Raw genomic sequence first — 25,741 nt, 5'->3', positions numbered from 1 at the left:
AATAAAAAAACTTGTCTCTAATAAAGTGACCAGTTATGAAGAATAAGACAGGTGTTTCTAATAAAGCGACCAGTATTGATGAAGAATAGGAGAGGTGTTTCTAATAAAGCGACCAGTATTGATGAAGAATAGGAGAGGTGTTTCTAATAAAGTGGCCAATTATGAAGAATAAGAGAGGTGTTTCTAATAAAGTGGCCAGTATTGATGAAGAATAGGAGAGGTGTTTCTAATAAAGTGACCAGTATTGATGAAGAATAGGAGAGGTGTTTCTAATAAAGCGACCAGTATTGATGAAGAATAGGAGAGGTGTTTCTAATAAAGTGGCCAATTATGAAGAATAAGAGAGGTGTTTCTAATAAAGTGGCCAGTATTGATGAAGAATAGGAGAGGTGTTTCTAATAAAGTGACCAGTATTGATGAAGAATAGGAGAGGTGTTTCTAATAAAGTGGCCAACTATGAAGAATAAGAGAGGTGTTTCTAATAAAGTGGCCAGTATTGATGAAGAATAGGAGAGGTGTTTCTATTAAAGTGACCAGTTATAGAGGATAAGAGAGGTGTTTCTATTAAAGTGGCCAGTATTGATGAAGAATAGGAGAGGGGTTTCTCATAAAGTGGCCAGAAGTGATGAAGAATAAAAGAGGGGTTTCTAATAAAGTGGCCAGTGGTGCTGAAGAATAAAATAGGGGTTTCTAATAAAGTGGCCAGTTATAAAGAATAAGAGAGGTGTTTCTTATAATCTGGTCAGCGACTAAAAATATCAGAGGTGTTTCTAATAAAGTGGCCAGTAGTGATGAAGAATGACAGAGGTGTTTCTAATAAAGTGGCCAGTAGTGACAAAGAATAATAGAGGTGTTTCTAATAAAGTAGCCAGTAGTGATGGAGAATAGGAGAGGTGTTTCTAATAAAGTGGCCCCTGATTAAGTGATGAATGTAAAGAGATGTTTCTAATAAAGTGGCCAGTGATGAAGTATAAAAGAGGTGTTTCTAAAAAATTGGCCAGTTATAAAGAATAAGAGAGGTGTTTCTAATAATCTGATCAGCAACGAAAAATAACAGAGGTGTTTCTAATAAAGTGGCCAATAGTAATGAATAAGAGGGGTGTTTCTAATAAAGTGGCCAGTAGTGACGAAGAATAATAGAGGTGTTTCTAATAAAGTAGCCAGTAGTGATGGAGAATAGGAGAGGTGTTTCTAATAAAGTGGCCCCTGATTAAGTGATGAATAACATAGAGAATAGAGAATAGAGAATAACAGAGGTGTTTCTAATAAAGTGGCCAGTAGTGATGGAGAATAAGAGAGGTGTTTCTAATAAAGTGGCCAGTAGTGATGGAGAATAAGAGAGGTGTTTCTAATAAAGTGGCCAGTGATAAAAATAAGAGAGGGGTTTCTAATAAAGTGGCCAATGATGAAGAACACGAGAGGGGTTTCTAATAAAGTGGCCAGTAGTGATGAAGAATAAGAGAGGGGTTTCTAATAAAGTGGCCAGTGATGAAGAATAACAGAAGTGTTTTAATAAAGTGGCCAGTAATAACTAAAAAAAAAACGTGTTTCTAATATAGTGGCCAGCAATGAATAAAAAAAAGTGTTTCTAATATAGTGGCCAGCAATGAATAAGAAAAAAGTGTTTCTTGTAAAGTGGCCAGCAATGAATAAAAAAACGGGTTTCTAATAAAGTGGCCAATGATGAATAAAAAAAAAACGTGTTTCTAATAAAGTGGCCAGTGATGAATAATAATAATAATAAAAAAAACGTGTTTCTAATAAATTGGCCAGCAGTGAATAAAAAAATGTGTTTCTAATAAAATGGCCAGTTATGAATAAAAAAATGTTTCTAATAAAGCGGCCAGTGATGAAGATTAGCAGAGGTGTTTCTAATAAAGTGGCCAGTGTTTAAGAATAAGAGAGGGGTTTCTAATAAAGTGGCCAGTGCAGAAGTACAGGGCCGCTGTGTGTAAATAGTGTATATTGTGGTGAGTGTGTAAACTAGCCTGCAGTAGCACAGTTCTGCTCTCCTGAGATGCCTGTAGCTTTCTGTGTGTGTGTGTGTGTGTGTGTGTGTGTGTGTGTGTGTGTGCGTGTGTGTGTGTGTGTGTGTGTGTGTGAATGCTGAATGAAATTAGTTTTTTCTCGCAGGGCCGGGGGCTGTGTGAGGGGGAACACAGCGCTGTGGTTGATAAGGATGTGTTCTCTCGATGCTCTCTGGAGACCCGGCACCCGGGAACATTTGAGCCGAGCCGTAAGCCTGGTGGAAGACTCCGGAGAGCAGCGGAGGAATAATGAAGGAGGGAGCGGAGGCGGCGCCGCGACTGTGTTTTCTCTGTGCTGGATTCCTGCAGGGCTGAAGATTCATACTGAATACTGTGACACGTCTACACCACAACCAAGCTGCTGCCGTCTGAAGCCTTTACACCTACACTGGCCACTTTAATAGAAACACCTACACTCTGGTTCCACTCGCTGGCCACTTTATTAGAAACACCTACATTCTGATTCCACTCGCTGGCCACTTTAATAGAAACACCTACATTGTGACTTCACTCGCTGGCCACTTTAATAGAAACACCTACATTCTGATTCCACTCTCTGGCCACTTTATTAGAAACACCTGCATTCTGATTCCAGTCTCTGGCCACTTTAATAGAAACACCTACATTCTGATTCCACTTACTGGCCACTTTAATAGAAACACCTACATTCTGGTTCCACTCGCTGGCCACTTTAATAAAAACACCTACATTCTGGTTCCATTCTCTGGCCACTTTATTAGAAACTCCAAAATTCTGGTTCCACTCACTGGCCACTTTATTAGAAACACCTACATTCTGACTTCACTCTCTGGCCACTTTATTAGAAACACCTACATTCTGATTCCACTCTCTGGCCACTTTAATAAAAACACCTACATTCTGGTTCCATTCTCTGGCCACTTTATTAGAAACTCCAAAATTCTGGTTCCACTCACTGGCCACTTTATTAGAAACACCTACATTCTGATTCCACTCTCTGGCCACTTTAACAGAAACACCTACATTCTGATTCCACTCTCTGGCCACTCTAACAGAAACACCTACATTCTGATACCACTCGCTGGCCACTTTATTAGTTAGTGTTAGTTAGTTAGTTGCTTAGTGTGGGAGGTTTCATGGCTAAATTGGAGCAGCCTGGTGGCCAATCTTCATTAATTGCACCAGTAAGAGCAGAGTGTGAAGGTTCAATTAGCAGGGTAAGAGCACAGTTTTGCTCAAAATATTGCAATGAACACAACATTATGGGTGACATACCAGAGTTCAAAAGAGGACAAATTGTTGGTGCACGTCTTGCTGGTGCATCTGTGACCAAGACAGCAAGTCTTTGTGATGTATCAAGAGCCACGGTATCCAGGGTAATGTCAGCATACCACCAAGAAGGACCAACCACATCCAACAGGATTAACTGTGGACGCTGTAAGAGGAAGCTGTCTGAAAGGGATGTTTGGGTGCTAACCCGGATTGTATCCAAAAAACATAAAACCACGGCTGCCCAAATCACGTCAGAATTCAATGTGCACCTCAACTCTCCTGTTTCCACCAGAACTGTCCGTCACCACAATTAATTATTGTGGTCTAAAACCAGGTGTTTCAGTTTCATTGTCCAACCCCTGTAGGTTGCTGAATTTTAGTGCTTCACTACTATATATCCATATTAGGTGCTTGAAGAGTTGTCCCTTTTCTTAGGGGGATGATTTCAATACTTCCAATTACAACTATGTTACAATAAGAAGGGAACACTCGGAAACAAGGGGTAGGGTACAGAAGAGAAATGGGACTGGGCCTTAATTTTGTGACGGATTGTTCTGCACATCTGACACACACTGACATTACAGTTGATCATATTTAGATCTCTTTATACAGTCAATCTCTCTCTCTTCCTCTCTCTCTCTCTGTTTCTCTCTCTTTCTCTCTCTCAGTTTCTCTCTCTCTCTCTCTCTCTCTCTCTCTTTCTCTCTCACACACACACACACACACATAGTAATATGAAATTATAAGAACAGTCTGTGGTTCTTTAATCTTTACTTTGATCACAATTGAACTAAGTAATAAACCCACACTCACGATACAGCACTACACACACACACACCACACACAGTGTATTAGTGTGTGTTGGGCTGTTATCTCTGTGCGAGAAGCACAGTTACTCTCTGACAAAGAGAGATAAACACACACACTCCCACTTAATCTAATACACACACACACACACACACACACACACTGTTGTCCACCTTCTCTTTCTGGCTTATAAGTTTGTTACTTTCACTCCCTTTTTCTTTCTTCTTTCTCTCTTCCTCTGTTTCTTTTTATCTCTTTGTCTCGCTCTCGCTCTCTCTCTCTCTCTCTCTCTCTCTCTCTCTCTCTCTATTTGGTTCCTTTCTCTGTATTTTACTACGCATTTCTTCTTTATATTCCCCTCTCTGTACCTCTTTCTCCCTATCCTATTCTCTCTATTCCTTTCCTCGTTTTCTCCCCCTCTTTTCCTGTCTTTCCCTCTGTGTATCTCTGTATACCCTTCTTCTCTCTTTGGCCTTCTTTTGTTTCTTTCTTTGTGTCTTCTTCTTCTCTCCCTCCATGTATCTCTTTTTATTTGTTCTCTTCTCCCTCTGTAGCTTTCTATATTCCTTTCTTCTTCTATTTCTTTCGCTTTGTATTGCTCTCTCTTTCGTGGTACCTTCCTCTATATCCATTTCTCTCTTTCTCTATCTACATGTCTCTTCTGTCTCTTTTTTTGTCTCTCTTTCCTTCAGTCTTCTTTTCCCTTTTTCTCTCTATTTGATTTTTCTTATTGTCTCTCTTCTGTTACTCTCTCCCTCCCTCTTTTCCTTTCCTTTCTCTTTTCTTCTTTACTCTTTTTTCTTTTGCTTGTTCTTTCTTGGTCTCTCTACTTACATCTATCTTCTGCTTATTTCTCTCTCTTTCTCTCTCTGTCTTGCTTTTCTTTTGTCTTCTTTCCCTTTCTTTCTCACTCTCTCTCTTTGAGTTTCTCTCATTGTCTCTCTTCTGTTTTACCCTCTTTCTCTCTCTGTTCTTCTGCATTAATTTATAATTCACTATCCCTCTCTTTTTTCCTCTGAGCGTGTTTCCTTCACTTCCTTCTTTCTCACTCTCTGTGTTCTCTTTTGCTTTATCTCTGTAATAATTTATATCTATCTCTTCTGTTTATCTCTCCCTCTTTCTCCCTCTCTGTCCGTTTCCTTCTGTCTTATTTCCATTTCTCCCTATCTCTCTTCTCACTCTCTCTTTTCTTGTGCATTTCATTCTCTTTTGCTGTTTACTGTCTTCCTCCTTTCTTTTCTCCTCTCTTTCTTTTCTCCTCTCTGTTTCCTTTCTCCTTTTTTATTGTGATAGTTTTCTTCTCTTCCTCCTATGTTCTCTCCTCTGTCTCTTCTTCTTCTTCTTCTTCTTCTTCTTCTTCTTCTTCTTCTAATTTCCTTCTCTTCCTCCTTTATTCTCTCCTCTCTGTCTCCTTTTTCTTTTTATCATGCCCTTTCTTTGTATCTCTCTCTTCTGGTTATTTCTCTTTTTCATCCTTTCTTTATAGCTCTCCCCTGCCTGTATCTGTATCTCTCTTTTTTCTCTGTGCTAGTTTTCTTTTCTCCCTCCTATTTTCTCTCATCTCTCTCCCTTTCTCTCTGTCTCTCTCTCTTCCTTTCTCTCTTTGTTTCTCTCTGTTTCTCTCTCTCTGTCTCTCTCACACACACACACACAGTTATATGAAATTATAAGAACAGTCTGTGGTTCTTTTATCTTTACTTTGATCACAATTTAACTAGATAATAAACCCACACTCACGTTCCTCTCCACGTCTACTTTTTCTTTTTCTCATGCCCTTTCTTTGCTTCTCTCTCTATTTATCTATCTTTTTATTCTTTCTTTATCTCTCTCCCTACCTCTGTTTGTATCTCTCCTGTATCTCTTTCCTCTGTGCTAGCTTTCTTCTCTTCCTTCTATGCACTCGCCTCTGTCCCTGCTTCTTCTCTTTCTCCTCCTCCTCATTTCCTTTCTTTCTCTGGTCACGCCTTTCATTTCTCTCTCTCTCTTTCATTTTTATCCCAGTCCGTATACACCACCACCCCCACTCACCCACTCCCTCTCTCTCTCACCCACTCCCTGTACACTCCTCCCGGGGGTGCAGTGGAGAGCGGTGTAGGTGAGAAGAGAGTGTGAAAGTGTGATCTTGTTCTTGTTAGGTGAGAAAACGTGCCAACAGGAGAGAGAGAGGGGGAGAGAGAGAGAGAGAAATAATAACACACACCTGGGAGTTCTCACTCTCACTGGGAGACTCTCTCTATTTCTGTCTCTCTCTCTCTCTCTTTCTCTCTCTTTCAAAAGCTAAAGCTACCTCTCGTATGGTGTAATACTCAGGGAAAGGTGTGAATGGTGCTTTTCACTGCATTTCACTCGACCTTTCACATCCTTCAGACTCTCTCCGTTCAGATCTCCTCACACCTCAACACTCCATACATAGATCCACACAACTTCACGACCTTCCCGACCTTCACCCAGACGCTGGTGACCTTCATTTATACGAGCGCTACTGAGATACCTCACTAACAAGCGACAACTCACACCTGCAAAGAGGAGCTAATGCTGTGTTCACTGCCAGTTCTCCACCAATCAGAACAGTAGTAATAATAATAGTAACATACACTGCTCAAAAAAGTAAAAGGGAACACTTAAACAACACGATGTTCTTCTTCTCTGCCTTTCTGATATTTTTCTTGGCCTGCCACTTCTGGGCTTAACAAGAACTGTCCCTGTGGTCTTCCATTTCTTTACTATGTTCCTCACAGTGGAAACTGACAGGTTAAATCTCTGAGACAACTTTTTGTATCCTTCCCCTGAACAACTATGTTGAACAATCTTTGTTTTTAGATTATTTGAGAGTTGTTTTGATGAGCCCATGATGCCTTTCTTCAGAGGAGATTCAAATAGGAGAACAACTTGCAATTGGCCACCTTAAATACCTTTTCTCATGATTGGATACACCTGGCTATGAAGTTCAAAGCTCAATGAGGTTACCAAACCAATTTCGTGCTTCAGTAAGTCAGTAAAAAGTAGTTAGGAGTATTCAAATCAATAAAATGATAAGGGTGCCCATACTTTTGCACTGGTCAAATTTTGGTTTAATGCATATTGCACATTTTCTGTTAGTACAATAAACGTCATTTCAATCCTGAAATATTACTGTGTCCATCAGTTATTAGATTTATCAAACTGAAATGTCTGTTGCAAACACCCAAATATTTAGAACTAAAAATGATTAAGATTAATAGGGGTGCCCAAACTTTTTCATATGACTGCAACTCCAAGTCAACCACACTTTTATGAAATCAACCAGTCCAGTTAGGAAGCAACACTGATTGTGAATCAATTTCACCTGCTGTTGTGCTGTTGTGTGTCTACAACTACAACCCACAGAAGTGGCTCAGGTAGTGCAGCTCATCCAGGATGCCACATCAATGCGAGCTGTGACAAGAAGGTTTTCTGTGTCTGTCAGCAGAGTGTTCAGAGCATAGATCAGATACCAGGAGACAGCCCAGTACACCAGGAGACGTGAATTAGGCTGTAGGAGGGCAACAATTCTTCAGCAGGACCACTACCTTTAATAAAGGAGTGGCTGACCAATAGAAAGGTGATTGTTCCACAGTTCTAAGTCAGATATTTAGATCTTAAACCAGTCAGGAAATTCAACTTTTTGTTGAATAACCCACCTCTATTTACCCACTCAGCATTCTAAAACACAGCACTTTTAGTGGATGCTCCCAACAAACGTATAAAACGGAATTAGCCAAGCCCATGAGAAGAAATCGCTATTTTTACACCATAATCAAGCTCAAATTATCTCCACACTTCATTGGTAGAATTCTGAGAGCCCTGACATTTAAAACAACGCACTGAGAACTTTGAAAGTGGCGATACGCTGACTGATGAGCACAAAAAATAGGTAAAATAGGGCTGGAATTCATGCATTTCCATGGAACTCATCCTATCTATTGATTTGTTCTACCTGAAGGTACTGTGTGTATAAAAGGTGTTCTTAATAAACTACCTCTGTGCTTTCAAAGTTCTCAGTGCCTTATTTTAAATGTCAGGGATCTCAGACATCTACCAATAAAGTGTGGAACTACTTTGAGCTTGTTAATGGTGTAAAAATAGCATTTTTTTTGCATGGGTAACTCTATGCCCCTATCACTAGCATTGTAAGCCTGTTGGAAGCATCAGCTAAAAGCGCTGTATTTCAGAATTCTGGGGCTGAATGGAGGTATGCTATTCAGCAAACATCCAAACTCATTATCATGTTTTACTACACCCCAACTACATTTCACATTGGACTTCTCCTTTAAGATTCAACAAATTTTAAAATCACTCCAATCACTCCTAAACAGTGAACATGTGAGGTGTTTCCACCACTACTGACCTAAAAGGTTAATTTTTCGCAAATTAAATTGATGCAAGCAGTGATAAAGCTACGTTAAGGTTGTTATACACTTGATTAGGTGTGTGTTGTGCCTATAGCCCACGTCTATCTTACAAATATCACTCTCCCCGTTAAATACCATCCCTGTTTTGACCGTGACCTTCAGCAGGAAGCGTGGAGAAACCTGATTCGCTTTAGCGAGCTGTGTTAAATGTCAGATTTTCTGTCTGATTTTATATTCACTCTCACAGACGTGGACCTCACGTCTCTGTGCAAATAAAGCGGCGCTCGTGTGCACGGTGTGCGGTCAGGAGGGTTTTTTTAGTGAAGGCAACGATCTCTTGTCTCCACTCGTTTGATCAAAGTATGCTACAATGAAACAAATATTCCGTACAAAATTAGTGCGTTAGTGCAAAAGTCTAACTTTAATTGTGTTAAGTCTACTTATCTGTGCTAAATCTGATCTTGTGTAAGTATTATCTGAAGTAAATTGATTATTAAGTACTAACACAAAGGATACAATGGTTCAGGTCAAAACCTGTTGATATACAGGGGTTGGACAATGAAACTGAAACACCTTGTTTTAGACCACAATAATTTATTGTCCTGAGGGACAGTTCTGGTGGAAACAGGAGAGTTGAGGTGCACATTGAATTCTGCCGTGATTTGATCAGCCGTGGTTTTATGTTTTTTTAGATACAATCCGGGTTAGCACCCGAACATCCCTTTTAGACAGCTTCCTCTTACATTGTCCACAGTTAATCCTGTTGGATGTGGTTGGTCCTTCTTGGTGGTATGCTGACATTACCCTGGATACCGTGGCTCTTGATACATTACAAAGACTTGCTGTCTTGGTCACAGATGCTCCAGCAAGACGTGCACCAACAATTTGTCCTCTTTTGAACTCTGGTATGTCACCCATAATGTTGTGTGCATTGCAATATTTTGAGCAGAACTTTGCTCTTACCCTGCTAATTGAACCTTCACACTCTGCTCTTACTGGTGCAATAATGTGCAATTAATAAAGATTGACCACCAGGCTGCTCCAATTTAGCCATGAAACCTCCCACATGAAAATGACAGGTGTTTCAATTTCATTGTCCTGTATAGGTTTTGAGGTGTTATCTTGTGAGTGAGGTTGAACACTATCCAGCATGCTCTTATCTTCCTATCCAGCAAGCTTAACATATCAGATGGATGGACTTGTGGTAACATTTAATAAATTATTTGAACCACGGTAACAAGTGTGTACAAGAAGGCATTACAACCTAGAGTGGACTGCATAGTGATTGGTTAAATATTGTGACCGGTGGCATCTTGCTAAAATTGTCCTTGCAAACAGACAAGCGACTCTGGACGAAATTGCATGATGGTCAGATTGCTCTGTAATGAAAAATAAAATGGATCAAGGAACAAGGATCTTTAGGAACCCAGGTCATAAAACCTAGACCATGATTTCTTGGAATTGTTTAATCACTGGGAATTAAAGTAACATCAGATTTTTAATTGACTACAGGGTGTGAAACCTTCCTAGGGTTACCAAGAGGAGTCTTGAAATGGAAACCCAATTCAAGGTCCAGATTTTAAGACCATTGTCCAAGAGGAACCACATATGCTCCATTTTACCAATGCTCCTGTTACCAATGAACTGCACCAATAGAACAATTGCTTGAGTTTGGTTAAAATAGCATTCAGTAGGAAATTAGAGCAAGCGTGTGAAATAGCTACAGCAGTCCAATTTCAAAACACCACAGAGAGTTGTCTGCCCCGCCCACCCCTCCCCAAACACGAAGCTCACTCAGGTTGCCAAGTTGAGGAGGCTGAATCTACACAATCCAGTGCAAGACGGGTTCATGGCAAGCAAAGACGAGTCATACTACGTTTGGAGTGTATTTATTGTTCGCACACTATTATATACCGTCTCATGTGTCTCTCAACTTTATCTGTAGTTAGTAAACCTAGTTAGCTTTATGCACCGCTAGCTGTGTTAGCCTAAGCTAAGCCTGCTTTACTTGAAAAATCTCACTGCTCCACAAATACACACCCCAGAGCTGAAGTTACTACTTTACAGGTCCTTGTATTATAAACTGCTTAGTTTAGCAGATAACATATACATCTAAACTTGGGTATCCCACTGTTTTATCTTGTTGGAGCCTGATGTAGATCTCAGTTATGATATGTCCTCACTGCTCTCAAGCGAAGCCTTTGTAGCAGCTAAGGATTCAGCTGAACCAGCCTGCTTGCTTGCTAGCTTCCATGCTGCAGCACCACTCGCTCGTTGTTGTGTATTGGCAACCTCGGGGGTGGAGTTAACATTGGGGAATGAGTAGCAGGTGGAGTCAGAGGCCAAAACAAACACACCAAACACACCGTCAGGGTTGGGTTTTTTCCAAACCTTCCCACAATCATTGGGCACAAGTCTGGAATACCCCTCTATTCTGAACACAGGAAGAAAACATCAAATTCCTCACAGACACTGACGAGTGCAGGGATCGAACCCATAATCCCAGATCTATGGACCTTTGTGACACTTTTCCTTGTAAACAGTGAACAGTAATTCTTAGGAGGTCTTGGAAGAAGCCAATACTAACCACCACCCTCCCAGTGCAGGAAGCCTCTCATGGTTTATCGCATTGATATACGTTAAAAGTGCGCTGTGCGACTGACCTCCTCTGACCCCCAGTCAGTGTCCCCCTGGAACCAGAATCCATAACAACTACTAAAGACCCCCATTCCATTCACAGCCATCCCATAATGCCCTCTCTCCCTCTCCAGCGCCGGCCGGGAGCTTGCGTGTTCAGATGAGTGCAAGTGTAATTAATTTAGCTGTAATTGATTTACCTGCACGGCCCACCGTTTGTGGCAGGTAAAGAGGGTCCTGCCCCACAGGTGCGGGAAAAACAAATTAGTCGCCGCACGCCGAGCGGGTTGGAGGGGAAATTCATTTGTGCTTAATCATTAGTGAAGCAGCGTGCTCACAACTTGGCAGCAAGTAGTTCCGCCAGCCTTGAGGGCGAAGCTAGACGAGATAAAGTCTTAACCAGCATGTATTCTGCAGCCAAATGCTCGAAATGATCGGGAGAGAAATACGGCAACGTCTTCATTCCTGCTGAGCTTCTGTATATTCATTATTATACACCAAACCAAACCGGACTAGGGGCACCTGGTTCTTTCTAAAGTTTACTCTGAAATCAAGGGATGTAGCTGGAAGTTTGTGCAGCTAAAAGCTAATTTATACTTCCTTTTGTGTTGAAACTACGGTGTAGTATGGTGCCCTAGTCTGACATGCACCTTTCCTGAAATGTAGCTATGCAGGTCAATATAAAGTGCTGCAGATTTCTTTTGTTTTTGCTTTTTTTGGCTAGTTTTTTGCCCCTAAACCTAGAAACTTGGTTGTTCCACCCTCAGCAGCAACATCTCCACTGATAACAGTGATTTGCAATAACTAGGAAAGTGTCTTTCACATCTCTTTCCAGGAATTCTAGCCCAATCATCTTTGTGGAATAGTTTAAATTCAGCTTCATTGGAGGGTTTATGAGCATGAACGGCCTATTAGAGGTCATGTGACAGCATCTCAATCAGTCATAAGCCTTATTCTGATGGGATTAATGTAAAATATTAGTTTCAAATATTTCACACTTTTACTCGGTGATAAAACTCTTTGCGACCGGACTGCAATTGAAAAAACAGGAGGACCAGTATGTTTTTTGGCTTTCTTGGTCACATGACATCGCATTTAGTACCCCTCCCCCCTATTTTACTGTTGTGTTTACGTGAATCTCTGTGGAAATGCTCGCTCAAAGTGCAATTATAGTGCATAGCAGTGGACAAGTAGCTATTGTATTAAACGCGAGGTGACAAAACTCGGAGATGTCAGTCTGGACGGGACTAAAATTACCGGAGGACCATGGAGTTCAGCGAAAAACAGCAGGTAATTCAGCCTGTAATTTTCCCAGAGGACGTCTGAGAAAAAACGTACATGGTCATTTTGGACAGGAATAAAAAAACACAGAGGACACCCATAAAATAGAACATTACAACAGAACCCCTTGTGAAACTAATCCTGTCCGGATAGGGTTTTTAACTTGAGCCATTCAGAGGTGGACTTGCTTGGTATGCTTTGGGTCATTGTCCTGCTGCAAAGCCCAAGTATGCCTGAGCTTAAAGTCCTAAACTCATATATATATATATTTTGCATATATATATATATATATATATATATATATTTTGCATTACAGGTGATGTCAGAACATACACCGATCAGCTAGCTGCCTAATATTGATTAGATCCCCTTTGTGCCTCAACAGATCAGAACATTGGAAGCATGGATTCCTGTAGACCTGATCTGAAGACGGCCTGTGTTATCTGGCATCAAAATGTTAGCAGCAGCTGATCCTTTAATTCCTGTAAGTTGTGAGGAGAGGCCTCCATGGATTACATCAATAAGCCTTGTGTGCACATGACCCTGACCTCTGTTCTCAGGTGGTTCTCATCTCAAACCACTTTTGGTAGGTATTATCCACTGTCTCCTGGGAACACTCCACAATACTTGTTGTTTTGGAGATGCCATCATAATTTGGACCTTGTGCAAGCCATTCAGGTCCTTAGGATTTTTTTGTGTGACAAGCCATTTTCCTGCTTGTCACTTATCAGCTTTAATAAAGAAATGTTCACTTTCTGCCTGGTTAATTCAACCCCTTGACAGATGTGACTGTAAATGAAGATGATCAATGTTTCAAACTTGACACATTAGTGGTGTTAATCTCTTGGTTTTGGTTTTTATTTGTTTTTTCATAACCTTCTTGCCATATTTGGGTCAAATCTGCCCGATTTACAACTTAAAACATTCATAAATATTGTGTTTTACATCTGATTGCCTAAAGTAAGGCAGAGTAAAAGGTGAGCACGACATGAGGGGTAATTCTTGGTCTTGGTCTTTAGTCATTACTTTTGATCTAGGTCTTGTTCATATATCACCTGCTCTTGGTCCTGGTCTTGACCCAGTCTTGCCTAGTCCTGATCTTGGTCTTGACTCAGTCTTAATCAGTCCTTATCTTGGCCTTGGCCCAGTCTTGCCTATTCCTGGTCTTAACCCAGTCTTGCCTAGTTCTGGTCTTGGTCTTGACTCAGTCTTGCCTAGTCCTGGTCTTGGTCTTGACCCAGTCTTGTCTAGTCCTGGTCTTGACTCAGTCTTTATCAGTCCTTATCTTGGCCTTGGCCCAGTCTAGCCTAGTCCTGGTCTTGGTCTTGACTCAATCTTAAACAGTCCTTGTCTTGGTCTTGACCTAGTCTTGCCTAGCCCTGGTCTTGGTCTTGACTTAGTCTTAATCAGTCCTTATCTTGGCCTTGACACAGTCTTGCCTGCTCCTGGTCTTGACTCAGACTTAACCAGTTCTTATCTTGGTCTTGACTCAGTCTTGCCTAGTCCTGGTCTTGACTTAATCTTAATCAGTCCTTATCTTGTTCCCAAGACGTCACTAGATATTCAGACCCCATTCAGGAAATCAACTTTCTCACTCTCTACTTCTACTTACTATTCATTTAGGAATTCACCAACACAAGGAGAGGAAGCCACTACACTTATGAAAGGAAAACAAGGTCATTTCAGATGTTTTTGGTTTCAGCAAGCAGGCGCTTCACATCAATTTCTATTCTGTGGACCAAACCTACGTTGCTCTGAGGAAACCTCATATTTTATACTTTATTGGAGATGGAGGTCAACCTTTTTACCTTTTATATACATTGCTATTGCTAAATAAATTTTGTTCCAAGTAATTCCGGACCATTTCTATTGGTCTATTAATCATAAAGAGCAGCTGGCAGGGCATCGGCAGTGGAGCGCTTGGAGAGATATAATGGTTTTTCCATCTTAACACAGGTAGAACGCACTTTTGTTCGATACATCTGGCCTCTGTTTGTATTTATAAGCATGTTTAGAGAATTTCCTTTTCCAACTATGGGCATATTCATACATGGAACAGGAAAATAGAACGGGATTTAGAAAAATAATGTGGAATAAAATGGTAATAAAAGCTTTTCAGACTTGCTGTTATCGGCATGACAATAATAAAGGAGTCCGAAACTTTTTGGTCCACTTTCTCGAGCCTAGTCTCGAGCTAAATTACAATGCCAATGGTCATTCATCACGATTAACACCCCTTGTTTTTCTTGGCTTATGCCTAATGTGGTCTGGGAAGCAGGCCCGCGTTTAAACCCATTTGTCTGTGCTGCAGTAGTCAAGCTAATGAAAAACGAAGTGTGCAGCCCTAAAGCGAGAACTGGAATCTCCGCGTTATTATTATGGCTTTTAGCCAGCGGAGCTTAATCCGTTACACATGAATAAAACATGTCACACTAAAACAATTAATACTAAAAGCATGTTAGCTGCGTTACAGTGCTGTTGCTTCGAAGATCTTTCCACCTGCTGTGCAGCCGAATCAGGGACAGGAAATGCAATGGAACTTCACAAAAAAAGCTAGCAGACTAACTTACTAATAGCTCCCAAATCCACAAAATATATTTTTGATTTAGTGTTTGTGTTCTCAGAACCTTTATGTACTCAACATTACCTGGAATCAAGTACAGGGGTTGGACAATGAAACTGAAACACCTGGTTTTAGACCACAATAAAGTACAGTTCTAGTGGAAACAGGAGAGTTGAGGTGCATATTGAATTCTGCCGTGATTTGATCAGCCGTGGTTTTATGTTTTTTAGAAAACAATCTGGGTTAGCACCCGAACATCCCTTTCAGACAGCTTCCTCTTACAGCGTCCACAGTTAATCCTGTTGGATGTGGTTGGTCCTTCTTGGTGGTATGCTGACATTACCCTGGATACTGTAGCTCTTGATGCATCACAAAGACTTGCTGTCTTGGTCACAGATGCGCCAGCAAGCCGTGCACCAACAATTTGTCCTCTTCTAAACTCTGGTATGTCACCCATAATGTTGTGTGCATTTGAGCAAAGCTGTGCTCTTACCCTGCTAATTGAATCTTCACACTCTGCTCTTACTGGTGCAATAATGTGCAATTAATGAAGATTGGCCACCAGGCTGCTCCAATTTAGCCATGAAGACCTCACACACTAAAATGACAGGTGTTTCAATTTCATTGTCCAACCCCTGTACATGAACAGATATACATGCTAACAGCTTCAAACTCCACAGAATATATTTGATTCAGCCTGTGTGGTCTCAGAACCTTTATGTACTCAACATTAGCTGGAATCGAGTAGCTACTGCGCTAATGCTTAAAACTAGCTAAGCTAAAACAATCCAAAAGTTCCACACAGTGCAGTGGAAGCTTGATTCCAGCTAATGTTAAAGAACTCTGGTTATTGAACCAGTTCCGCTTGGGTTTATAAGAACTGTGGTGCTTTTTCAGCGAGTTAGCCTGTGCTAACAGGTTGGATTTTAGTGGTATTTTATGTAAAATCCAACCAAAATATACAGTATGTCACTTTTCTTGTCCCAGGTTATCATTGTTTGTGATACCATGCTGTGCAGTGTGTGGTTAACAGCTCGCCTGTAGATTCCTTAAAATAAGGCTAATTAATAAGACTTGGAGGATTTTTTTTTTACATTAAGCACATTTACATTACAAGTTATTCTGACATTAGAGTTTAAATATTAGTATTTTCCCGTAAATTTCCCGTATTATACTAAAATTTAAAAAAACTTTATTATTGAGGAGACAGGGCACTGACCGCTCTGTGTCTCTTAACCAATCATGGTGCCGGTTCAAGGAGAAAGTCCCGCCTTTCTGGAGAAACAGCCAATCAGCTTGCTGGTTTTGCGGAGCGCAAAGAAGGGTCAGTCTGGGGAAGACGCCCCACCCCCCGCGGTGAGTTCAGGCAGCTAGTAGGAGCTGCTGATGTTAAAACTGATCTGGATATACAGCGATTTTTCTAAAAGAAAGGTAACGATAGGCTAATCATGCAAAACTGTGATGAGATTTTTCTGATAGCTGCTTAAAAATACTCGTCTTCGAATAAAAGCAAACAGATTAAACCTTTTAAAATAAAAAAAATTACAGCTTGTGACTCAGCTTATCTAGAAATGTGAAGAGGACCGAAATGAACTGAACTGATCAGGGGTGGAGTGATCAAAAGAAAGAAGTAATAATTAAAAATTATTAATTGTGTAGGCCACTTAGGACTAATTTTTACTGATAGAATATATCTGGTCCATGTCCTTTTAGTAAAAGCACATGATACTATTTTTATGTCACTATCAGTCATTTTGCAGAATTTGTGCACCCTTTGTTCAATTTTAAATCCATTAAATAAATAAAAAATATATCATATAAAAGAGTGCATTTATGCCAAAAAAAGACATGAAATCTTAACTTTTAAAAAAATATATAGAAAAGGGTTTTTAATTTGGCTGTATTAAAAGAATGACATATGTAGGAATGTCCACAACATTTCAGATTCTGATAATCTAATTGTAGTGTGTAAGTGTTTCACATGTGGTTATTTTAGATTTTTTGTAAACCTGTCTTAAAATGTAAGGGATACTGAACCTTCGTTGGGATGGTGGGACGGCTTTAAGCGTACAGAGGAAAATATCCCTTATTTTTAAATCTAAAACTTGACAGGTATGCTGGTTTTGGATGCTAGTGTGTTAATCAGTTGATATGCTGCTCATTAGCATATTAGCTAAAGCTAGCATTTGTTGTGTTGAACATGGATATGCTTGTATTGTGCAGCAATAAATAATCCCCAAATAAAACACGTATTTGTTTCAATGTTTCACAATTTCACCATCATTATCGTTCCATGTAAACCTGGGTTTGCCTTATAAATAAACTACCATATACGTGTTATATCACAGTCATGTGATATGAATGATACTCAGGATTCATCCAATCAATACCACCGAAAGTATTATATATCATAATTGCTTATACTAGTGTATAAAGTAAAGTGATAGATGTCCTTTTTGGGAATAATACATTATTATTATTATTATTATTATTATTATTATTATTATTATTATTATTATTATTATTATTAATAATAATAATAATAATAATAATAATAATAATAATAATAATAATAACAATCAACAATACACAATGCCTAATAAGAATGTCTATGATTTGTTATACATTTTTTTTTATAAATATGTATAATCAAGTTATTATAAATTAATTATAATCTGCTTTGAGTATGTTATTAGAGTCTTATACAGATTACATTTATAGAAAGTGTTACACTAACCCTTTACTAGTCTCACAGTGGGAAAATGCTTGCTTATTTTCAGCACCAGAGAAACCTCTGGAAATAAAATAAAATAACTGAAACATATAATCAGAAGAAAGTTTTCAGACAGTAAGGGACACTTACGTGCTGATGCTGTCGGGGCTTCACTCATGGTTGGGCTGTAATCACAGACTGCAGCTGCAGGTGAACTCTAAATGTTCGAACTGTGGTTCTGTTACTGACACCCTGACTGAAGGCCCTGCAGCTGAGGGCGGGGCTTAAATTCACCACACAACACCACTGGCTGAGACAAAGATACTCATAAAGTGGTAAAGGCCTCTGATTGGTGGAGCAGAAAAACGGCTCTGTGTTTTGCAGGGTGTGAACAGGCTGATGAGCCACAGACCAGTAAACACTCACTTATCAGTTATAAACACACACACACAGTCGTACGCATGAACGCACGCAGCTGCATTCTAGCTAACGCCCATCCTCTCATACTCTCTCTCTCTCCTTCTTTACTTTCTGAAGTTTTGCTTGTTTATTTTTGTTCTTTTTTGTTTTTTTTTATGAATTATCAGTATCTATTATACATTATATTTTAGTAACAACTATGCATTATTCAGTATTTACTCAAATTTATTTAGTATCTACTATAAATTATACAGTATCCACAATGAATTATTCAGTGCTCATTTTGAATGAGCATATACTATGAGTTTTCCACTATGAATGATTCCGTATATAATACTAATTACATTTTTCTTTGTCCACTATGAATTATTTAATATCTATTTAATTCATCTATCTATGAATTTCTCAGTATCTGCTATGAATTGTTAGTATCCACTATAAACTATGCAGTATTCACTGAAAATAAATTAGTTTCTACTATGAATTACTCAGTATCCAGTATGAATTATTCAGTAACTGTAATTCATTATTCACTGTCTACTTTAAATGAGTACAAATGTACTAGGAAATTTTCCGCATCTTATTCAGTATCCACAATGAATTTTTCAGTATCTACTAAAATGTTCATTTCTCAGTATCTGTTATTAATACCATTTTCATTATCTACTATGAATGATTCAGTATCTAGTTGGAAATATTCAGTATCTACTATTAACCTTTGAGTATTCACTATGAATGATTCAGAATCAACTATGAACCATTCAGTATTCACTATGAATGATTCAGAATCTACTACGAATCATTTAGCATTCACTATGAATGATTCAGAATCAACTATGAACCATTCAGTATTCACTATGAACGATTCAGAATCTACTACGAATCATTTAGCATTCACTATGAATGATTCAGAATCAACTATGAACCATTTAGTATTCACTATGAACGATTCAGAATCAACTATGAACCATTCAGTAATCACTATGAATGATTCAGAATCAACTATGAACCATTTAGTATTCACTATGAATGATTCAGAATCAACTATGAACCATTCAGTATTCACTATGAATGATTCAGAATCAACTATGAACCATTCAGTATTCACGATGAATGATTCAGTAGGTAGTATGAACCATTCAGTATCCACAATAAGCGATTCAGTCTCTACTATGAACCATTCAGTATCCACAATGAACGATTCAGTATCTACTATGAACCATTCAGTATTCACAATGAATGATTCAGTAGGTAGTATGAACCATTCAGTATTCACTATGAATGATTCAGTAGGTAGTATGAACCATTCAGTATTCCCTATGAATTATTTGGGATGTACTATGAACCATTCAGTATTCACTATGAATGATTCAGAATCAACTATGAACCATTCGGTATTCACTATGAATGATTCAGAATCAACTATGAACCATTCAGTATTCACGATGAATGATTCAGTAGGTAGTATGAACCATTCAGTATCCACAATAAACGATTCAGTCTCTACTATGAACCATTCAGTATCCACAATGAACGATTCAGTATCTACTATGAACCATTCAGTATTCACAACGAATGATTCAGTAGGTAGTATGAACCATTCAGTATTCACTATGAATGATTCAGTAGGTAGTATGAACCATTCAGTATTCCCTATGAATTATTTGGGATGTACTATGAACCATTCAGTATCTACTATGAATAATTCAGTATCTACTACGAACCATTCAGTATCTACTATGAATGATTCAGTATCTACTACGAACCATTCAGTACCTACTATGAATGATTCAGTATCTACTACGAACCAGTCAGTATCTACTATGAATGATTCAGTATCTACTATGAACCATTCAGTATCTACTATGAATGATTCAGTATTTCCTACGAACCATTCAGTATTCACTATGAATTATTTGGGATGTACTATGAACCATTCAGTATCTACTATGAATGATTCAGTATCTACTACGAACCATTCAGTATCTACTATGAATGATTCAGTATCTACTACGAACCATTCAGTATCTACTATGAATGATTCAGTATCTACTACGAACCATTCAGTATCTACTATGAATGATTCAGTATCTCCTACGAACCATTCAGTATTCACTATGAATTATTTGGGATGTACTATGAACCATTCAGTATCTACTATGAATGATTCAGTATCTACTACGAACCATTCAGTATCTACTATGAATGATTCAGTATCTACTACGAACCATTCAGTATCTACTATGAATGATTCAGTATCTACTACGAACCATTCAGTATCTACTATGAATGATTCAGTATCTCCTACGAACCATTCAGTATTCACTATGAATTATTTGGTATGTACTATGAACCATTCAGTATCTACTATGAATGATTCAGTATCTACTACGAACCATTCAGTATCTACTATGAATGATTCAGTATCTACTATGAAACATTCAGTATTCACAATGAATGATTCAGTATTTACTATGAACCATTCAGTATTCACAATGAATGATTCAGTAGGTAGTATGAACCATTCAGTATTCACAATGAATGATTCAGTAGGTAGTATGAACCATTTAGTATCCACTATAAACCTTTCAGTATCTACTTTGAATGATTCAGTATTCAGTATGAACAATTCAATATCTACTATGAATGATTCAGTATCTACTATGAACCATTTAGTATCTACTATGTATAATTCAGTTTCTACTATAAATGATTAATATCTGTGTAAAATCTGGTTTTAACTACAAATTATTTAATGTCCACTATGAATGTTTATGTATTGCTGTGAAATATTCAGTATCTACTATGAATTATTCAGTGACCACAATGAATTATTTAGTGTCTACTATAAATTAACTATCTACTATACATTATTTAGTGTCCACTTTAAATGAATACCTACTATGCATTATTCAGTATCCACTATGAATGATTTATTATCCACTGTCAATTATTCAATATGTGCTAATAGTTAGTTATTCAGTTTTCTCTATGAATTGTTCATTGTCCACTATCAACAATTAAGCATTAATAATTATTCAGTAACCATTAATTATAAACTATATTCTGTATTCTCTATAAATTCTTCAATATCTACTTAAAATTTTGGCCAGTACACTAAAGCTCTAAATACTAAACTAAACTAAAAAAATAATGTTTTAATTACAGGATCTCTCTCTCTCTCTCTCTCTCTCTCTCTCTCTCTCTCTCTCTCTCTCTCTCTCTTTCACACTCTCTCTACTTACACTCTGTCTCACTCTCTCTCTCTCTCTTTCTCTCTCTGTTTTTCTCTCTCTCTGCCAGAGCTACAGCTGCTGTTCCACCAGTGGACAGATGCTGCAAGATCATCTGGGCTTTTGCATTAATTACAGGAAGAAACACTCTCACACTTGCACCCGCTCACAATTGGTGTAAATGAATACACCATTCACTAATTACTCATTCAAATACTTACATCAGAATAGTTACTGTAGTCTGAAGCACAGTGTGGTGTGAGTGTTGTTTCTAATAAAGTGGCCAATGAAACTTAAAATGAAGAGAGAAACACTCAAACACACGTTTTATTTTACGTCCAGCTGCTAAACACACCGATATCAAAGGATAGAACACACACACACACACACACACACACACACACACACATTTGCATGTGGCAGGTACTCTTTATTCATCCCTCCCTCGTTCAGTTGTTTTTAAACGGCTGCTGGCGGCTCGTTAGCGCTTCTCATATCTAATTCAATTAAGGTCGAATGAGGACGGTTATGAGGAAAAGCGCAATTAACTAACGAGGACACAGACAATTATCCCTGGCCTACACACACACACACACACACACACACACACACTGCCAGTGCTCCGGAACAACTCACAATAAAGGAATTCATCATTTCACTCATTTATTACTGAACAGATAGCTCTGAATAAAAGGGCCCATTTGTATAAAAATACACTGTAATACAAAAAGTATTTGCTCACCCATTCAACCTACAGCACTTTAGCTCCACCCATTCAGTCTACAGCACTTTAGCTCCACCCATTCAGTCTACAGCACTTTAGCTCCACCCATTCAGTCTACAGCAGTTTAGCCCCACCCTTTCAGCCTACAGCACTTTAGCTCCACCCATTCAGTCTACAGCAGTTTAGCCCCACCCATTCAGCCTACAGCACTTTAGCTCCACCCATTCAGCCTACAGCACTTTAGCTCCACACATTCTGCCCACAGCAGTTTAGCTCCACCCATTCTGCCTACAGCAGTTTAGCCCCACCCATTCAGCCTACAGCAGCTTAGCCCCACTCATTCAGCCTACAGCAGTTTAGCCCCACCCATTCTGCCTACAGCAGTTTAGCCCCACCCATTCAGCCTACAGCACTTTAGCTCCACACATTCTGCCCACAGCACTTTAGCTCCACACATTCTGCCCACAGCAGTTTAGCCCCACCCATTCAGTCTACAGCAGTTTAGCTCCACCCATTCTGCCTACAGCAGTTTAGCCCCACCAATTCTGCCTACAGCAGTTTCGCTCCACCCATTCTGCCTACTGCAGTTTAGCTCCACCCATTCAGCCTACAGCAGTTTAGCCCCACCCATTCAACTAACAGCAGTTTAGCTCCACCACAGCAGTTTATCCCCACCCATTCAGCCTACAGCAGTTTAGCTCCACCCATTCAGCTTACAGCAGTTTAGCTCCACCACAGCAGTTTAGCTCCACCCATTCAGCGTATAGCAGTTTAACCACACCCATTCAACCTACAAAAAGCCAACGTCCAATATCATTTTATGACCTTACAATGCCATAATGGGGCAGACTGCAATCAAATCACCATTGCTGTTTGTTTAGTACAGCCTTTCCATAAGAGTAGAGGTTCTTTCTACATCTATTTATAGGCATGAATTCATTAGAAACTCTAAAGGAGCGGGTGTCTGTAAATATTTGGACGTATGTGGGTTAGGTTTTAACTGCTATAGTGAAACCCAGGCAGATTAGCAGCATGTGGAGAAATAAAGAGGTAAAAAAAGGGTAGAGAGGTATGGAGGCATTTATAGCTACAAGAAGAACTGGCAGGAGCAGAACATACTCGTCTATGATATATATGTATATATATACACACACACCCCTTGATCTTTGATGAATCAATACAGGGCAGCCGTCTCTCTCTCTCTCTCTCTCTCTCTCTCTCTCTCTCCTCTCACCCTTATCTAAGTTTCCTCCTATTTTTCTCTTCTTTAAATCTGTCTCACCTCTGGCTCTGGATTGTGCAGGGTGAGGCAGTGAGGGCAGGTTGTGTGGATCTGTAAAGTTTGAGAGTTCAGTAGAGTTCGGGAGGGAACGCACAGCTTCAATTATCTGTCCTCCTGTAATTCCTCTCAGCTATGAGAGATACAGACTTCCAGTGCCTGGATACACAGCTATTTAACCACCTGTATGCTCTAATAATAGCCTTTAAACATGGTGCACACCAGCTATCTCCAACCCACAGCTCCCGGAGACGCAGCCTCCTGCAGATTTTAGTTATAGCCCTGCTCTCGAAACCCAAAACTCCTCCTACATGCAGTTTCAACTCAAACAGCCTGACAAGCCCCGATATGTGCAAATGGATAAGGGCGGCGGACCCAATTTGAAATATTGTGGCATTGGTGAGTACCAATGGTGGAAAGTAACTAATTACATTTACTCTCATTATGTAATGTAATTGAGTAGATTTTCTGAGTAATTTGTAATTTTTAAAGTAGTTTTTAAAATAGGTAATTTTACTTTTACTCAAGTTCATTTTGACACAAGTAATTTACTTTGCAACATTAGAATAGCAGCATGTGGAGAAATAAAGAGGTAAAAAAGGGTAGAGGTATGGAGGCATTTATAGATACAAGAAGAACTGGCAGGAGCAGAACATACCTGTCTATGATCAAATGTTGTTGTTGGTCATCATCCCTGCAGACCAGCTAAACCATCTAACTCAAACAAAACGTACCTCAAACATGTCAAACATATATACCAGTTTAGCTTAACTAGTCTGTTCTGAACAGTCCAGAACAAGGGTATTGAACATACAGGAGTTGGACAAAGAACCTGAAACACCTGTCATTTTAGTGTGGGAGGTTTCATGGCTAAATTGGAGCAGCCTGGTGGCCAATCTTCATTAATTGCACATTATTGCACCAGTAAGAGCAGAGTGTGAAGATTTAATTAGCAGGGTAAGAGCACAGTTTTGCTCAAAATATTGCAATGCACACAACATTACGGGTGACGTACCAGAGTTCAAAAGAGGACAAATTGTTGATGCACGTCTTGCTGGAGCATCTGTGACCAAGACAGCAAGTCTTTGTGATGCATCAAGAGCCACGGTATCCAGGGTAATGTCAGCATACCACCAAGAAGGACCAACCACATCCAACAGGATTAACTGTGGACACTGTAAGAGGAAGCTGTCTGAAAGGGATGTTCGGGTGCTAACCCGGATTGTATCCAAAATCATAAAACCACGACTGCCCAAATCACGGCAGAATTCAATGTGCACCAACCCCTGTATACGGCCATATTATAAGTTCTTATGGTATAAGATGGTATGGTATATTATCTAACGGATTTATTGGAATTCTAACTCCTACCTCGTTTGGTTATTCTGGGTGTAGAATCCTGATGTGGGCTTTACAGTGTGTGAAATGAGGGATGTCGAGGCAAAAAAAAGTTATCGGTAGAAAGTTTTGAAGCCGTAAGTTTGTGAGAGATATACAGAGACGGAATATCTCGGAGCGTAATGATATTCACTATTGATCAGGGACAGAGAACAAACGATGATATTTGCAGCTCTGACAGACTTCATCCTACACACTTTCTCTTGAAGTTCTCCCCAAATATAAAGAGGAGAAAGGATAGATTTCTCATAGCTCAGCCCTCGGAATATCAAACATAAAAGAGAAACAGAGAGAGAGAGAGGGAACTGTATTTTCTTTGTTGGTATAAAAGGAAACCATCCAAGTTTTCCTTCATTTTGCCTCAAACAGGCCTCTTGTATTTCATGTTCTCATGTTTTTTGTTTTGATTTTTGTCTTAATCCAGCATTAAATCAACAGAAATGTTTTATGTTTGTCAAAAACAAACATAAGACATGCATTTCCTGACATACAGTAACTACTTAGACAAAATATATTAAAATAATAGCCAATTTTATTACCTAAAGGTTTCACCCTCTTTTCCATCACTTATAACGCCCCCAACATTAGGTGGGTGGAGGCCTGAACATGCATCTTGCAACACATGTGAATCAGACGTGGCATTTTTTTCAATCTCATGTCGCTGATGCAGCATTGCTGGATAGCCTCGGAGGAAAGCGCAGCGCTCCAGTTCTGAATCATCATCTAACAGAAGCCTGTGCTGACCAACATTGCAGTAAGTAATATAGCAGTTAAAATGTATTTTAATGCACTGTAATTATAATTAGGAAAATTACATTTTAAATGTCAAAATCCTTTAAATGTCAAAAAAAATAAGTACATTTATTGCATGCTAAAAATTGTAGTACAGTATATTAAAATATATTTTTATAGCCAACGAAGTATACTAGATCTGTGCTACTTGCAAAAGACAGGAACAAGAAGCATATTTGTACCAAACCAGAGGGCGATCGGACTGCGGGGAGTCGAACACGCCTAATATCTATGATCAAATATAAT

At 39.1% G+C, this 25,741-nt stretch overlaps 1 protein-coding gene across 10 annotated transcripts in view; it reads right to left on the bottom strand.

Annotated features, from left to right (window-relative positions):
• Positions 1 to 17,921, bottom strand: part of LOC103027496 (uncharacterized) — a 36,786-nt gene extending 18,865 nt beyond the window's left edge. For 8 of the 10 annotated variants that reach the window (XM_049471083.1, XM_049471082.1, XM_049471081.1 and 5 more), the window contains exon 1: positions 17,800 to 17,920. In XM_049471083.1, the coding sequence (XP_049327040.1) occupies positions 17,800 to 17,827 (28 nt within the window). In that variant the 5' untranslated portion in view covers positions 17,828 to 17,920. Of the gene's footprint in view, positions 1 to 17,799 lie in introns of all 10 variants that reach the window. The other 2 variants (XM_049471079.1, XM_049471078.1) reach the window with 2 other exon arrangements.
• Between the last annotated feature and the right edge of the window lie 7,820 nt (positions 17,922 to 25,741).

This window comes from Astyanax mexicanus, chromosome 23, assembly GCF_023375975.1.
Source record: "Astyanax mexicanus isolate ESR-SI-001 chromosome 23, AstMex3_surface, whole genome shotgun sequence".
NCBI lineage: Eukaryota > Metazoa > Chordata > Actinopteri > Characiformes > Acestrorhamphidae > Astyanax > Astyanax mexicanus.
The sequence above is the reverse complement of the archived record's forward strand: the minus strand, read 5'-3'. Positions and strand labels throughout refer to the sequence as shown.